General features: G+C 44.6%; 1 protein-coding gene across 6 annotated transcripts in view; it reads left to right on the top strand.

The window, feature by feature from the left end:
* The window catches only part of xpo1b (exportin 1 (CRM1 homolog, yeast) b), a 40581-nt gene that overhangs the window by 17642 nt on the left and 6474 nt on the right, over window positions 1-16465 (top strand). For all 6 annotated transcript variants that reach the window (XM_063192812.1, XM_063192813.1, XM_063192814.1 and 3 more), the window contains 12 exons: window positions 12-209; window positions 622-760; window positions 1962-2143; window positions 2865-3021; window positions 3787-3950; window positions 5592-5726; window positions 7453-7636; window positions 9388-9494; window positions 10849-11043; window positions 11791-11959; window positions 12578-12712; window positions 14196-14355. In XM_063192812.1, the coding sequence (XP_063048882.1) occupies window positions 12-209; window positions 622-760; window positions 1962-2143; window positions 2865-3021; window positions 3787-3950; window positions 5592-5726; window positions 7453-7636; window positions 9388-9494; window positions 10849-11043; window positions 11791-11959; window positions 12578-12712; window positions 14196-14355 (1925 nt within the window). The remainder of the gene's footprint in view (window positions 1-11; window positions 210-621; window positions 761-1961; window positions 2144-2864; window positions 3022-3786; window positions 3951-5591; window positions 5727-7452; window positions 7637-9387; window positions 9495-10848; window positions 11044-11790; window positions 11960-12577; window positions 12713-14195; window positions 14356-16465) is intronic.

Raw genomic sequence — 16465 nt, 5'->3', positions numbered from 1 at the left:
TCTCTCGCCAGGCTCTGCACTACATGCTGCTGGTGTCGGAGGTGGAGGAGACGGAGATCTTCAAGATCTGCCTGGAGTACTGGAACCACCTGGCGGCCGAGCTGTACCGGGAGAGCCCCTTCTCCACCTCCACCTCCCCACTGCTCTCCGGCAGCCAGCACTTCGACGTGCCGCCACGCAGACAGCTATACCTGCCAGTACTCTCCAAGGTCAGTGTGGTGGAGTCGTGCATGTCTGCACGTACACACACACACACACACACACACACACACACACACACACACACACACGGCAGCCTCCACACGTTGCTATGGCACAAAAATGTTGAAGTCGTGTTTTAAAGGTCCTCTTTTGAAAACTCTCTGTGGAAAGGGGGAAAATGTCTCAGTCCAAATGTGAACCCAGGTTGCAAATATGCAAAAAACATTTTTGTTAAACATTAAGTTTCCATTTCCTCAGTCCTGCTGACGCGTGTGTTGCCCATTGGATGACGGATGACTCCGCACACACACACCTACACTAAACATCACCCCTCTCTTTCAACCCTGCTCCACGGATGGCTCTTCCGCTCATACACACCTCCTCATCCTCATCTTCCTCCTCCTCCTCCTCTCCTCTCAGGTGCGTCTGCTGATGGTGAGCCGCATGGCCAAGCCAGAGGAGGTGCTGGTGGTGGAGAACGACCAGGGGGAGGTGGTCAGGGAGTTCATGAAGGACACAGACTCCATCAACCTCTACAAGAACATGAGGGAGACACTCGGTGAGTGGAGACAGGCCCTCTGCGTCATACATTTAATTTAGATTAGATTAGATTCAACTTTGTCATTACACATGCAATACAGTGTTACGATATGCAATGTCAACTGCACTACTATTTATAACCATACTAATAGTGATGATGATGATGGATGATGATGATAACAATAGCAACAACAATAACCATAGCAATAATTGTAATAATCATCACAATATCCACCACAATGATGATAAGCATGATGATAATGGGGGTGATTATAAACCTGTATTTGTATTTTACAAGTTCAAGATGCAGGTCACAGTGCTTCAATACAGTTCTGCAATGAAACTCAAGGCCGCATTTTTCTTTCTCTGAGTAGCTCCAGAAATAATGTTTAACAGTTTGCTCTTGTTTTGTTTTGGTGGTTGAGTTCCAAGGGCTTTCTTTTTTTTGAAGATTTGCCCCTCTGTAGCAGTTTTCATCTGTAGCCATTGATCTCTGCAAAATAAACATGTAATTGCAATCGTTTATCAAACGTCACAGGGAGTTTACACGTGGGTCTTACAAATAGCGGCAGGGGCAGTCATGATTGAAAAAAAAAAATTGTTCTTGTATGCAGCGCCTCTCTCTGATTTTTAGATAATCTTTTTTGTTACTACATGTGTATACGAAAGTGGCTTTTTTTCCACTCTCCCTCTAATTACTCTTTGATTTTCAAAAGCCTCTTCTCTAGCTGTTCTCATTACACGTTTCCCAGTCGACTTTGAATCCCTGTAATATTTTGTTTAAGTTTTTTTATTCTGTAATCATCAGCCTATTCTCCTTCCTACCTCTCCAATTACCTGGATAATACCCAGTCGACTTTGTCCTTGTAATATATTTGTTTCTGTCTTTGCCTTTTTGTTCTGTGATCATCAACCTCTTCTCTGTCTCTGTCTGTCTGTCTGCCTGTCTCTCTCTCTCTCTCTCTCTCTCTCTCTCTCTCTCTCTCTCTCTCTCTCTCTCTCTCTCTTTCTCTCTTTCTTTCTTTCTTTCTCTCTCTCTCTCTCTCTCTCTCTCTCTCTCTCTCTCTCTCTCCCTGTTCCTCTTTCTCTCTTTCTTTCTCTCTCTCTCTCTCTCTCTCTCTCTCTCTCTCTCTCTCTCTCTCTCTCTCTCTCTCTCTCTCTCTCTCTCTCTTTCTTTCTTTCTTTCTTTCTTTCTTTCCTCTCTCTCTCCTGATATCCAGTCTACCTGACTCATTTGGACTATGCGGACACGGAGCGCATCATGACTGAGAAGCTGCATAACCAGGTGAACGGCACTGAGTGGTCGTGGAAGAACCTCAACACGCTGTGCTGGGCCATCGGCTCCATCAGCGGGGCCATGCACGAAGAGGACGAGAAGAGGTTCCTCGTCACCGTCATCAAGGTACACACCACTCACTGGTACAGATGCACCGAAAATTCGGCCGCAGAAAATATTTGGCCGCAGAAAATATTTGGCCGAAAACGCAAAAAAAGACACTTTCGGTTTTCGGCCGAAATCCAATTGAGTGGCCGAATCGGAGGCTGAATAGAAAATGAATTGAAAATGGGCATTCATTTAACTAATTTCTACTTAAACTAGTTCTACTAGACTTCAAATACACATTTATTTTCTTTCAAAAACATTTTTAAACATTTATTGTAAGGCGTAGATTTAAGCAATATTTAAAAATAGTGAAAAACTTAACTTTTGATGACTTTTAACTGATTTGTGATATTCGGTTTTGGTTTTGGTATTCGGCCAAGTGATTTAATTATTATTCTGTTTCGGCCACAAATTTTTATTTCGGTGCACCTCTACTCACTGGATAGTAAATAAGACATCACTCATCCCAAGACATCTTATTCATTCTTTCTGATGCCTAAGTCTTTGGATAACATGACCTGGATGAGTGCAAATCACTGTCACAGACAGTGTAACACAATGTATACAGTCAAAAAAACGGTTTCCTCAGTCATGGAGAGGTAAGATTTGTAATAAAATATGACCCAGATTGAAACATCTAAAAACAAAAAAAAATGGTTAAACCCTGTTACAAAAATCTGTTGCATCATCTAGGACCTCCTTATAATTTCTATCATCATTTTATGTTTGTCATTCTCAGGACCTGCTGGGTCTGTGTGAGCAGAAGAGGGGGAAGGACAACAAGGCCATCATCGCGTCCAACATCATGTACATCGTGGGCCAGTACCCGCGCTTCCTGCGCGCCCACTGGAAGTTCCTCAAGACCGTCGTCAACAAGCTCTTTGAGTTCATGCACGGTGAGAGAGACCGCTTTGACCTTTGGCCGTGACGCAACACGTCATGAGCCTTCATTCAGCTCTTCAAAGGCACATCTGCTCAACTTCAAAGTGCAGTAATTACGCCAACTATGAGAAAAAGATTATCTCCTAAGGTGAATACAGCTGATGCTGTCAAACCTGTTTTAGTATTATGACGGTGGACTTTTGCCGCACTATCCAGTTTGCAGTAGGTATTTGCCAAGTTGCAGTTCTACTGAGACATAGACAATTGCCATTCCTTAATGGAAGTATTTGGGAAACATGCTTCAAGTATTGTTTCATGCTATTTAACAATGTAGGATTGTAGAAATTAAAACATGCTTTATTATTGATTTATAGGAAAAGTGCTTTACTGTTTTAAGTTATTTGACAACAGGACTGAGACCCATTCACTGTCTTGAGTTATACGACTAGATGTTTACCCCCTGTGCACAGAGCCTCTGCCACAGAGCCTCTGTCATAAGAGCTATAGCCCCTCGATGCACGCTGTACCTCCAGTGTCACGCTGTTAGTCATTGAAAGGTTAATTAACATAGTACTGCAATACTATGACATAACCCAGGACCTTTAGTAATGCACTGTGACTTGGACATTGCCATTCTGGTCACAGCAAATTTAAAACGCCATGCCCTAACGGGTTAAATAAGAATGTAATGATGTAATTGAGCGTTTTTAGCAAAGAGTGACTGGGCCCATCTGCAGGAAGAGGCTACAGTAGTAATAACGAGTCTGTGTGCTCCACAGAGACGCATGACGGTGTGCAGGACATGGCGTGCGACACCTTCATCAAGATCGCCCAGAAGTGCCGGCGGCATTTTGTGCAGGTGCAGGTGGGCGAGGTGATGCCCTTCATCGACGAGATTCTCAACAACATCAACACCATCATCTGCGACCTGCAGCCACAGCAGGTGAGAACACACAGGCACACTCACTCTCGCTCTCTGTCTCTCTCTCTCTGTCTCTCTCTCTCTCGCATCAATTAAGTTATTACTACGGTTCTACTACTAATGTTGCTGCCGCTACCACACACACACTCACTTCCTTGGTAATCAATTATCTCTTCTCTACTATTACTACTGCTACACACCCCGCACACACTTGCTTTGGGATCAATATTATCTCTATTCTACTACTACTGCTGCTGCTACCACAGACACACACACACACACACACACACACACACACACACACACACACACAATTTGAGATAGGCAAATGATTATTGCAACCTATAGATGGATAACTGTTCAGTTCCAGTAGTGCAGTGCTCCTCGGTTTCATGGCTGTTTGACTATGCAAATGATTCATTGACCATCCATGCTGTTGCATTACCTACCTCAGTGGCCCTTCAATGGAGTCACCTTGCTATGGTCTTCACCTGCAGTGAGTCTGTTGCCAAGTACTTAAAGCCTGCATGTCCTGATTCACACCCTCGGAGCTGAACTAAATGAACATCATGGATGTCATTTAAGGGAAAAAATGGTCTGCATTGACCAGGCATTGGCTCTTTCTTTATTTTATAACAGAGGGGCATTTTGAACCACTCAACCCTTCCTTCATACCTCCCGCTTACTCCGACTCTGGCCAAATGTTAACTGTACAACTCAAGTTATTGATTATGGCACTTTTGTGATCTAGTGCAGTGCAGTGTCTCATTGCACCACATAGCTATGGTCTTTTATCTGAACCATATGAAGTGTAGCAGCAGCAGCCTGTAATGTGAAGTAAAGGGACCCATCGCTCTCTGTCCCTCCCCTCCCACCACAGTCTTCTCTTTGCCTTGAGAGCACTTTGGCCCTAATGTCCCCCCACAGTAGTGTTTCCCAGCCTCCATTTACTGCAGCAGAGTTAACCCCGCTCTCTTGTCATTTGGACAAGCTCTAAAGCAGGAAATTGCTTGAAATGATCCGCCAGCCCCCCTCAAGGCAGAGCCACCACATCAGCTCTAGTCTTCTACAACATGTCTTTGCTCGTCGCTCTATTTGTCGGTGCACACGATTTGTTCCTGTCAGGGCGTGTAATGGAGATGGCTAGTTTGTTTGGTTTGTTGTTGTTGTTGTTTTTTTCCTCCTGTACTTTGTCCATTTCTCTTTGTTTAGTCTTGCCATTCATTATCTTTTTGCAAGTGTTTGCACACCTTCTTTTTCTTGTTCCTGCACTGCTCTAATCCCTTTAGTCTTTTTCTCTTTTCATGTTTCTTTTTTATGTCTGCCCCTGTGCCACATATTTCATGAAGAAGTGGCGCTGCTGTAAATTCTTTATCTTTGGTTCTCTTGTAACTTATTTTAATCAGAGCCAGCTTTTTTGGCCAAGCACACTACTAACATGTACAAGCAATTTCACTCCAGCAGGCTCATAGCACCTGATCAACATGCACCAAGTAATATATAGCACTATTGTATACAATACAGTGATGCAATACATATAGCAATGCAGTAGTATTTAGTCTTTTTTTCCCCCACTCCTGGTACACCTTCTGCATGTATGTAATGCTGCACTCTTTAGTTTGCCTGTCTTTATGTTCATGTTGATGTGTTCCTCTACTCCAGGTGCACACGTTCTATGAGGCGGTGGGCTACATGATCGGAGCCCAGACAGACCAGGCGGTACAGGAGCACCTTATAGAGAAGTACATGTTACTCCCCAACCAGGTGTGGGACAGCATCATCCAACAGGCCACCAAGGTGAGACGCATATATGTGTATATACACACATTCACTCACTGTGATCTTTACCCTAACAATAAGGCTGGCTGTCTGGCTGGCTGTCCGTCTGTCTATGTGCACCCTGAACGTTCATATATTTCCCGTGAGGCATGTTAGCTACACCCCAACTTCTTATTAAACTCAGTGTATGTGTGTAAAGCAAATCTTTTCCCTCCTGTGTATTCATGCAAGCTCCTTTTAACTCTATGGGCTTCTTGCTGCTCAATAACAACTTCATAGTTTCACATCGTAGAACTCTATTTTTAAGCCTACCAAAAGGAAACTGTAACCAAACACTGTGTGTGAACAAGTTGTAAAATGGTCACGCTAAAACAACAGCAGCATTACGAGCACAACCATCCTGTCCTTTCCTCCTCCTCCCTTGTCATGTTAGACATGTGGACATTCTGAGCAAAATAGTCTGACGGAAACAACAGCCGGTGACATAACTAATGGAAACAGATGGAACTTTTTTTATTACCGGTACTTTATTTATAGATGGTAGCTTTGTGTACAGTGTCTCAATGTTGTTTGCCAACAGCAACTTTTTGTAATTTCAGTTTCTAATAAACAATACCCATCCCCAGAAGTCCATTTCCTTGGAAACAGATGGAACTTGATGCCAATAGATCTTGAAAATGTGGGCCTGTTGAGCTGTTCATCAGTTCATGTACTTTGCATTGTACCGATACCCCGTATTAGCACTTGCACGATTTATGCGTCCACCGGTTCTGCTGCAAACGCATGTACAGTGGGACGGCCCGAGAATAGTGTGCATAAGCTAAACCCAGTCTCCTCCCTCTGCGTGTCCTTCTTGTCTCCAGTCAGAAAGTGGACATCCTAAATAAAATGGTCAAACAAAGGTAACGTTGGCGGTTCTAAAATTTCTCCCACCTCCTCCCAGCCTTTTCGGTTCAGAATGGGAACTTCCTGAACGATATAGTCAAGCAAAACAACTCTGCCATGTCTTAAACTCTCCTGCTGTTGTCTTTCTTGTCATGTAAGAACGTGGGCATCCTGAAGGAGCCAGAGCTGCCATTTTTAAATTCTGTTTACCATCCTGTCCTCTCCTTGTTCTCCTTATGTGGTCAGAACATGGATATCTTGAATAAAATGGTCAAACTTAGAACAACAGTGAAATGCCAAGCATTAATAACTAATATCTTCATCTTCTCCTGCTGCCTCGTCATATCCTAACGTGCTGGATATCTTAACAATGCTGACACACTGATATCACAAACGTTTTATTTATGGTCTACTTCTCCTCCCTCCTCTCGTCTTTCTCTTCTCATAGAATGTGGACGTTCTGGACAAAATAGTCAAACTTAGACCGCAACACCAATCATTTCTGATCTCTATCCTTCCCTCCTCCCTTGTCATATTTTAAGAATGCACATTCCGGACCAAATGGAAAACAATGACTAGCATAACTAATTTCTCGTCTCTGTTCTTGTTGTCCTCCTCTTCTCTCAGAACGTGGACAACCTGAAATGACATATAGCATAATTAAGGTCCTGTCTCTCTTCTCGTTGTCCTCCTCTTCTCCCAGAACGTGCACATCCTGAAATGAGTAGCAGTACTAACTTCTTGTCACTGTTCTCGCCCTCCTCCCCTTCTCTTTCGTAGAACATGGACATTCTGAAATGACATATAGCATAAGTAATGTCCTCCTTTCTCTCTTCTCGCCCTCCTTCTCTTCTCCCAGAACGTGGACATCCTGAAGGACCCTGAGACGGTGAAGCAGCTGGGCAGCATCCTGAAGACCAACGTGCGGGCGTGCAAGGCGGTGGGCCACCCCTTCGTCATCCAACTGGGGCGCATATACCTGGACATGCTCAACGTCTACAAGTGCCTCAGCGAGAACATCTCTGCCGCCATACAGACCAACGGTACGTGCGTGTGTGTGTGTGCGCGCGTGTGTGCGCGTGTGTGTATGTGTCATGCAAATGTGCGTGTGTGCGTGTGTGCGTGTGTGCGTGTGTGCGTGTGTGTGTGTGTGTGTGTGTGCTTAAGGAAGAAGAAATCCGCACTCACAAACTGCGTCTCATTATTTATTTATATTACCACCATGTGGACATGGTGGTAATATAAATAGTATAATGAGACGCAGTTTGTGAGTGCGGATTTCTTCTTCCTTAAGTTGACGCTTTTTATCTCGCACCCAAAAGCTTTTCGTTTTTCCAAGAAGTTGAGCGCGTCCTCTGCCAATACTTGTGTGTGTGTGCAACATGATCTCCAAAAATTCCGTGCTCCTGGACACGGATGTTAAGGGCACAAAATCTGTGTCCAGGAGCACGGATTTTGCCAAAATTCCGTGCTCCTGGACACGGAATTGTTTTCCGTGCTCCTGGACACGGAATTGTTTTCCGTGATGGACACAGAGAAGTGCTCTCTCAATAGGCTACTCCCACAGCTCTATGTTTCCACAGTCTTGTGCTTTCTCAGGATTTTTTTAATTTCAAATATTTTTTCTCAAAAAAAACATTTCCTACTGACAGGTTAGGGTTAGGGATTGTTTTGGTCATGGCACAGCTAGTTTTCTTCCATTCATTATATGAATTTGATAGCCTAGCAACCAACTGGAAAAGGTATTTCTCAAAAATATGTCTTTAATGACAGGGCATGTTTTGGTCAGGGCACAACTTAAATTGTTATAGCATTATTTTGTGTAGGATTTGCATTTGGTATGTATTTTCTAATGACAGAGTTACACAGTGCTGTGGTAATAGCCTATAGAAAGCTCTTCCGTGTGCCCATCACGGAAAACAATTCTGTGTCCAGGAGCACGGAAAACAATTCCGTGTCCAGGAGCACGGCATTTTGGCAAAATCCGTGCTCCTGGACACGGATTTCGTGTCCTTAACATCCGTGTCCAGGAGCACGGAATTTTTGGATATCAGGCTGGTGTGTGTGTGTGTCATGCACATGCGTGTCTCCCTGTGCGTGTGTGTCAATGTGCCTGTGTGTCCCTGTGTCTGCTCGTGCCTCTGAGTTTGTTTCTGTCTTTTGTGTCTGGCTGTGCGCTCATCTCAGTTTGTGATTCAATTTGCGAAATACTTTTACTCCACGGAAGAGCGAAAATCTCATTGCATCATGTCGGTGAAGATTCTCATCATTCCACCCAGGCCATGTAATCCTGAGAGTGAAGCTGATTTTTAAGAGACATTCCATTTCTCTGCTGGGGAGTTTCTTCATATTCCATCATGCCATCGTTCACCACATGTAATGCCAAACGTGTACTTCAGTGCAAACTCAAATATTCGTTCCATATCCTACACTCAGTATGCTCCCATCCCCTGCGCCGTTTTTACTGTTGACATCAGATTTGTTTTGGTCTGTTTGTATCTGTGTTTGTTGTGGCCCAACACTGTTTAGGGTTCTATCAGCTGCCAGGTCTCATGATGTCCCTCTGCTGTGCGTGTGCGTGTGCATCTGAGTGCTTGCCTAATGTGTGTGTGTGTGTGTGTGCGTGTGTATGTGGCTACTTGTCTAATTTGTGTGTCTGTATGTGTGTATGTGGCTACTTGTCTAATGTGTGTGCGTGCGTGTGTATATGGCTACTTGTCTAATGTGTGTGTCTGTGTGTGTATGTGGCTACTTGTCTAATGTGTGTGTCTGTCTATGTGTTTGTGTTTCCCAGGTGAGATGGTGACTAAGCAGCCGCTGATCAGGAGCATGAGGACGGTGAAGAGGGAGACGCTAAAGCTCATCTCCGGATGGGTCAGCCGCTCCAACGACCCACAGATGGTGAGAACGCACCACCGTGACCACGCACGCACACACACACACAAACACACACACACACACACACACACACACACACACACACACACACACACACACACACACACACACACACACACACTCATTCACTCGCTCAGGTGGTGAGTGCAGCCCACCTTCACCACTCACCTTACACACAGAGCCCACCTAGACCATGAACACACACAGACACACACACACTTGCACCTCTGAACACACACACACACACACACACACGCACGCACCTCTACACACACACACACACTCGCACCTCTACACACACACACACACTCGTACCTCTACACACACACACACAACTGTGCACACAAACTCAGACATGAAAGCGCAGGTGGTGAGAGCAGGCCACCTTGACCATGAACTCAGACATGTCCGGTCTGCTTTCTCCTGCATGCTGTCTTAATATCCAGGATAGTCAATGATTGGGTGGCATGTGTGTTTCAACTGAGCATAAACTTGACTTGGTTGGAGAAAGGGTTTTCAGTTGTGAGACGGAGTTATGTTGTTGGGTCAGAGTAAGTCATTAATGTCTAGTTTAACTTAAATTAATTAAATTAGTGAAACTTTTTCCTTTTCGTTTCATTTATAGTATTATTCAAGCAACGTTGTGCATATTTAAGTGATGGTCTGCTTCTTCCAGTCAGTCATACCCGTAAATGTCTAGGGTGAGTTGCCTGTCTGTGTTTCTACCCTCGTTGAAGTAGTATTCGGGAATATTATTATTATGTATTATTATGTAGGTGACATTTTTGGATCGATAAATGCCAATGATTTCATTCAGTTTTTGTTCAATTTTGACTGGTGTCATGATTTGGGTGAAAGTAGAAGAAGTAGAAGGGATTGTTTTTTTTCCCCCCTTGTATAGTTGAGTGAGTGAGTGGCAAGTGCCCATGTTGAGGTGAATTGCCAACAAGTGTTGGTATGGAGGTGAAATGTTTTGATCGATTAATGCCGATGATTTCATTCATTTTTTTGTTACATTTTGACTGGTGTCATGATTTAGGTGAAAGTATACCAAGGGGAAAAAATCCCTTCTACTATATATGAGTGAGTGGCAAGTGGCCATGTTGAGGTGTGTCCCCAAGGTGCCCGTGCCTCTACCCTCCTGTCCCAGATTAGTCTCGTCCTGACATGACACAAGCAGCCGTACGTCTGGTGCCCGCCACTGATCCTGTCTAATCCCCCTGTGTGTGTGTGACTGTGTGTGTGTGTCTGTCCGTGTGTGTGTGTCTGTCCGTCTGTGTGTGTCTGTCCGTGTGTGTGTGTTTCCGTGTTTCCGTGTGCATGTTTGTGTGTCTGTCTGCTTCCCATGTGTGCACAGGTGGGTGAGAACTTTGTTCCTCCGCTGCTGGACGCGGTGCTCATCGATTACCAGCGGAATGTTCCGGCGGCCCGGGAGCCCGAGGTGCTGAGCACCATGGCGACTATCGTAAACAAACTGGGCGCCCACATCACCACAGAGATCCCACAGATCTTCGACGCCGTCTTCGAGTGCACTCTCAACATGATCAACAAGGTGAAGCCCACTGATCTAACCCAACTGTCCTTACTGTGTCAAAAGTGATAGTACAAAAAAAACACCTGCCACAGTTCCCTTCCAACACAAGTAACTGCACCCAGTGGTCTACTGGTCTACATTTAATTTGTTTTGTCTTTCAATATTGCTCCATTAATAATATGCCTACTAATATTGCTATAAATTTACAGGAAAAACAAATCTATTAACCATACAACTGGGTACGGTTACTAGCCAATTAATGGAATTATGCTAAGTGTTAACCTGTGGATTTGCCATTTTTATGCAAAGTCCCATCTGCCCCCCCAGAGGTCCTGATCCCCACTGTGCTATTGTATGCTTACAGCATAAATTCACTTCTACGTTTGACACCTCTGACTGACTCATATAAACTCCCCCACACTGGGTCATCACATTGTTGCTTTCCATACGCAAGGGAATGGCATGTAAAACCAGGGGCTATAACTCTTCTATATAGTGCTAACCTGACCTCATTTTCCTTAGTTGAAGTGTGCGTGTGTGTGTGTGCGTGTGTGTGTGCGTGTGAGTGTGCGTGTGAGCTCATGCACACTCTCTCACACCTCCTCTCTCTCGTGTGTGTGTGTGTGTGTGTGTGTGTGTGTGTGTGTGTGTGTGTGTGTGTGTGTGTGTGTGTGTGTGTGTGTGTGTGTGTGTGTGTGTGAGACTGTGTGGGCTCATGCACACTGTCTCACACCTCCTCTCTCTCGTGTGTGCGTGTGTGTGTAGGACTTTGAGGAGTACCCGGAGCACAGGACGCACTTCTTCTACCTGCTGCAGGCGGTCAACTCCCACTGCTTCCCTGCATTCCTGGCCATCCCCCCGGCACAGTTCAAACTGGTGCTGGACTCCATCATCTGGGCCTTCAAGCACACCATGAGGAACGTGGCCGACACAGGTGAGCACGCACGCACACACACACACACACACACACACACACACACACACACACACACTTATTCCCATTCGCATTGCACAGTCTCTCTTCTTATTCACTTGAGCTCGCAGAGATTCATACATTCGCTTTTTACACACACACACACACACACACACACACACACACTTATTCCCATTCGCATTGCACAGTCTCTCTTCTTATTCACTTGAGCTCGCAGAGATTCATACATTCGCTTTTTACACACACACACACACACACACACACACTTATTCACATTCACATTTCACAGTCTCTCTTCTCATTCACTTGCGCCCACAGAGATTTAAACATTCATGTTACACACACACACGGCTTGTTCAAAATACTTATGCAATTATGCAATTATGTGAAGGTCGCTGAATAATGAAACTTAATATTTTTGTAAATGGATAGAACATGTATGGAAGAACAATACATGATAAATCGCTCAGCTAGTTATTATCTAATTATGTGAAGGTACTGTAGAAAGCAACGTAACTGAATAGTGTATTTTTGCGTAAAACTTAATTTAATTGTCTACTAACCCTTGTCTCTGCTGCACTGTGCTGTGTTCTGCTGCTCTTCTATTTTGTGGTGCAGGTCTGCAGATCCTGTACACGCTACTGCAGAACGTGGCGCAGGAGGAGAGTGCGGCCCAGAGCTTCTACCAGACGTACTTCTGCGACATCCTGCAGCACATATTCTCAGTCGTCACCGACACGTCGCATACTGCCGGTCAGTTGTCCTTCATGCTGTTGTGTGTGTGGGGGGGGGAAGAATGTTTGTTTTGTTTTTTATTATCGTTGTTGGGTTTTTTTTAGGGTTTTTTTGCATTATGCTGTGGTCAGTACATGTGTCCTTGTGTGTGAAAGGCTCTCCTGGGATTGGACCTCTGCATGTTGGTGTATGACGTGAGTCGTACTCATGGGACTCATGTGTTTGGATCACAGCTTGTTTGTTTAGCGTGTTTGCAAGTTGCTTGATGAAGCTCGCTGCACACAAGGCCCAGCTTCACTGCTGTAGCGACTTTGGCTCCGCGTGGGTGGGTAAAGAGAGTGCAAAGCCAAGTGTAAACAAGCGTTTGTTTGTTTGTTGTTTGTGTTGATGTGTCTGGCACAGGCAGGGTCTGGGTATTCCAAGACGGTGGTTCAGACCTCGGGTTCCTTCTTTTTAATTTTCTACTAAATGATTCCGGCAGATAGCCTAGTAAACTAGCCAAACCCGACTAGCGGCAGAAAATATTTTTGCCTGGCGAGTTTGTCGAGTACACTCTCGAAGGCTAGACACAAAAGGACGGCAAAACCGTTGTCAATAATAACATTATTGTTGGTTTTTCCCCATTTTAATCGTTGGGCAGTGAGTGGCTCAGTCAGTTGCTGTTGCTCTAATTGGTCGTACGTTGTGTGGTTTTACCAACAGTCCTCAGAGCTTTCCGAACTGTGTGTTGCCAGACTAAATCTTCATGTTGTTAGTCTGGCTTGCCCGGCTACTCTGCAGGCTATCAGATACGAGCACAGATATGAACACTAGATGCTGTCTTCACCCTTTTTTGCGTAGCCTTACCCTGGGCCCTACCATCTTGGTTAATTTTCTTCACAGATTTCATATTTACCGCCCACTATGGGATAAGGTGTGTATTGCCTTGCGACAGTCGTACCGGCTAAATGTGCCGGCTATCCGACTTGAGCAATTCGTTACGATAAAAAGAAGTGGTCAACGCAGTTTCTAGTGTTCATTTTTATGCAGGTTACCTACCGGTATTAGCAAGTTCACCATTTTCTGTAGGCTAACTTAGCCGAGTTTATCACCATGTTCTTGGAATGACACCCTAGTCGGACAAAGCCTACCTCCGTAGTGGTGTAAACTCAAGTGTAAACGGTCTGTTTGTTTGGGGGGGCGCTGTGGCACAGCACGCTAAGCCCCCCACATTTGGCCTTGCATGCCCACGGGGACCCCGGTTCGAGTCCGGCCGGGTTCATTTCCCGATCATGCCACCCAGTCTCTCTGTCCCACTCACTTCCTGTCACCATCTCAGACTGTCCTATCAAATAAAGGCATAAAAACCCCCTAAAAATATGTTGTTGGTTTTTTTATTCAAAGAAAAGGGGGGCGCACCTTTCGGCGTGTGCCTTCCTCAGTGTGCAACATACGTTGTGTTTTTTTTGTTAAAATATATGTTTGTTGTTTATGTTGATGTGTTTGTTTCTTGCTTGGGCAGGTCTGACGATGCACGCGTCCATCCTGGCGTACATGTTCAACCTGGTGGAGGAGGGCAAGATCAGCACGGCCCTCAACCCCTCCAGCGGTGTCAACAACCAGGTGTTCATCCAGGAGTACGTGGCCAACCTGCTCAAGACCGCCTTCCCACACCTGCAAGAGTAAGGACACGCACGCACACACACACACACACACACACACACATACACACATACACATACAGATACACACACACCTGCAAGAGAAAGATGACACACACACCTGATCAAGACCGCCTTCCCACACCTGCAAGAGTAAGGGCACGCACACACACAGGCATGAAAATCCCTCACTTTCTGTGAATCCTGTAGATCTGAGGAGAACATTTTGGGGGGGGGGTTCTCGAGCGAGGAGAAAAGTGTAGCGCCAACTTACTGTATCATTGTGTAGCGCTCTACCGCAGAAAACTTCATACAGTTTCAGGAGAGATTCCACAACTGACAATGACGTTTGACCAATCACCGCATTTGTTGCTGTCGGCACAGCCAATAACGTGAACGACCTCAATCTAAGTCCCGCCCTTCATACTTCTCTTTGAAAGCGCAATTTAAAACAGGTGCCGCTTTGGTGGCTGGCGTGGTTGTAGCAAATATCTTTCTTAGTTCTAGAACATCTCTGATTATAAGAAAATGTCCAAACGATCTGTCACAGATAGTCTACACGTTTCCCAGAGAGGTAGCTATTTGAGATCATGATTCTTGTTATTTCGATGAGAAGTGAGTGGATGTTGTTAGCCAGTAGTTAAGGTGATTTTCCTAATATTTTGAAACCACATTTGCCCTGCCCACGTGAAAAAGTATTTATTCTCAAAACGGCTCCGTTAATGAAAGCTTGGGTAGGCATACGGCACGTTTCCCTGACGGCTATTTTTAACGGGTCTGTGCGCTACGAAATGGCGAAAGTATCTAGTAGGCGCTACGAAGAAGCGCATACAGGCTACGCGAAGCATCCACAGTGTTTCCCACAGAAATTTTGGAAACTATGGGGGCAGCCGGGATTTTTTTTTGTCCCGGGGGGGGGGGGGTCTTTTCACGCGTGCTTTTTTTTGGGGGGGGGGGGGGGGGGGTGTATTCGCGCAGTGTAAATGCAAAATGGCAAAACAATGAGTACCGTATGACATTGGCGCATGGAGAAACTATGGGCCTAGGCCTACATTTCAGCCATTTATATTTTGAGAAATAAGGCTACATAATACACATGCAGGGGTCTATGTAATGAAAAAAATAATAAAACAAAATAGCTGAGATAAGATGAGCAGAGATAAGAATTTAAGATTACTGTGAAATTGTTAACGCATAAACAAAAAGGGTCTAAGAGGGTAGGCTATGCCTTTTCCCCACACACACATAGGTGTACACATTCTACATGAGGGGTGCTGGTCACAGGGCCAGTTTTTCAAAATTCCTCCCATTAAAAGGGCTGAACAACATATTACACATTTATGTATATTCACATTCATTACACATTAATTTCTATATGCAGCCCGATGTCTCCTCTGCCTTGTCAATGAAGGCCTGTCACCTAACTCATTACAACTGTAAAACAAAGCCTGGGGAGTGTTAGTAAACTCATCCCAACTGTCCCTTCTCTGAAGGTTTTTTTTATTGCTCCCAAACCCAAGTTAACTATACAACAACTTGACTAGGCTTTTGATCCCTCTGTCTTTCAAGCACTTGTGGTTTTCTCTATAGGATGTATTTACTCCAGGAGGAAAATGCGAAGGAAATCGTAATTCAAATCGTTTTTAACAAAAACGGCAATCGTAAAAAAAAAAAAAAAAAAAAAAATTTTTTTTTTTTTTTTTTTACATTTTCGGAAACTATGGCGGCCAAATTTAAACTATGGCGGGCCGCCATAGTTTCCTCAATGTATGGGAAACACTGCATCCAACATCATGCTTCGAATCATGTGCTGCGGCTTCTTATAGCACGCACGAGAGAGAGGGAGAGGGAGAAAGAGCGAAGCCTAACTTAGTCAATCGTTTGACACGGGACAAATTGTTATAGGAATCATGCCAAGTTTTTTGTAATCCCTTGGTAGCCTACATCTAAATGACATTAAAAATCTACCGATTTATATTTAGTGGAACACGGTCAAACAGTTTTTTTCACGGTCAAAGTTGGAGCTTTCCTATTATTTTTTTCATAGGGAAACAGATATACTAGGTGAATGTACTAAAATGTGAGTAGTTTGTCACAGTTTGGATAAACTACGGAAATTGTATCCAAAGAC

This window comes from Engraulis encrasicolus, unplaced genomic scaffold (assembly GCF_034702125.1).
Source record: "Engraulis encrasicolus isolate BLACKSEA-1 unplaced genomic scaffold, IST_EnEncr_1.0 scaffold_25_np1212, whole genome shotgun sequence".
Classification (NCBI taxonomy): domain Eukaryota; kingdom Metazoa; phylum Chordata; class Actinopteri; order Clupeiformes; family Engraulidae; genus Engraulis; species Engraulis encrasicolus.
This window is presented reverse-complemented; position numbering and strand designations above follow the sequence as displayed.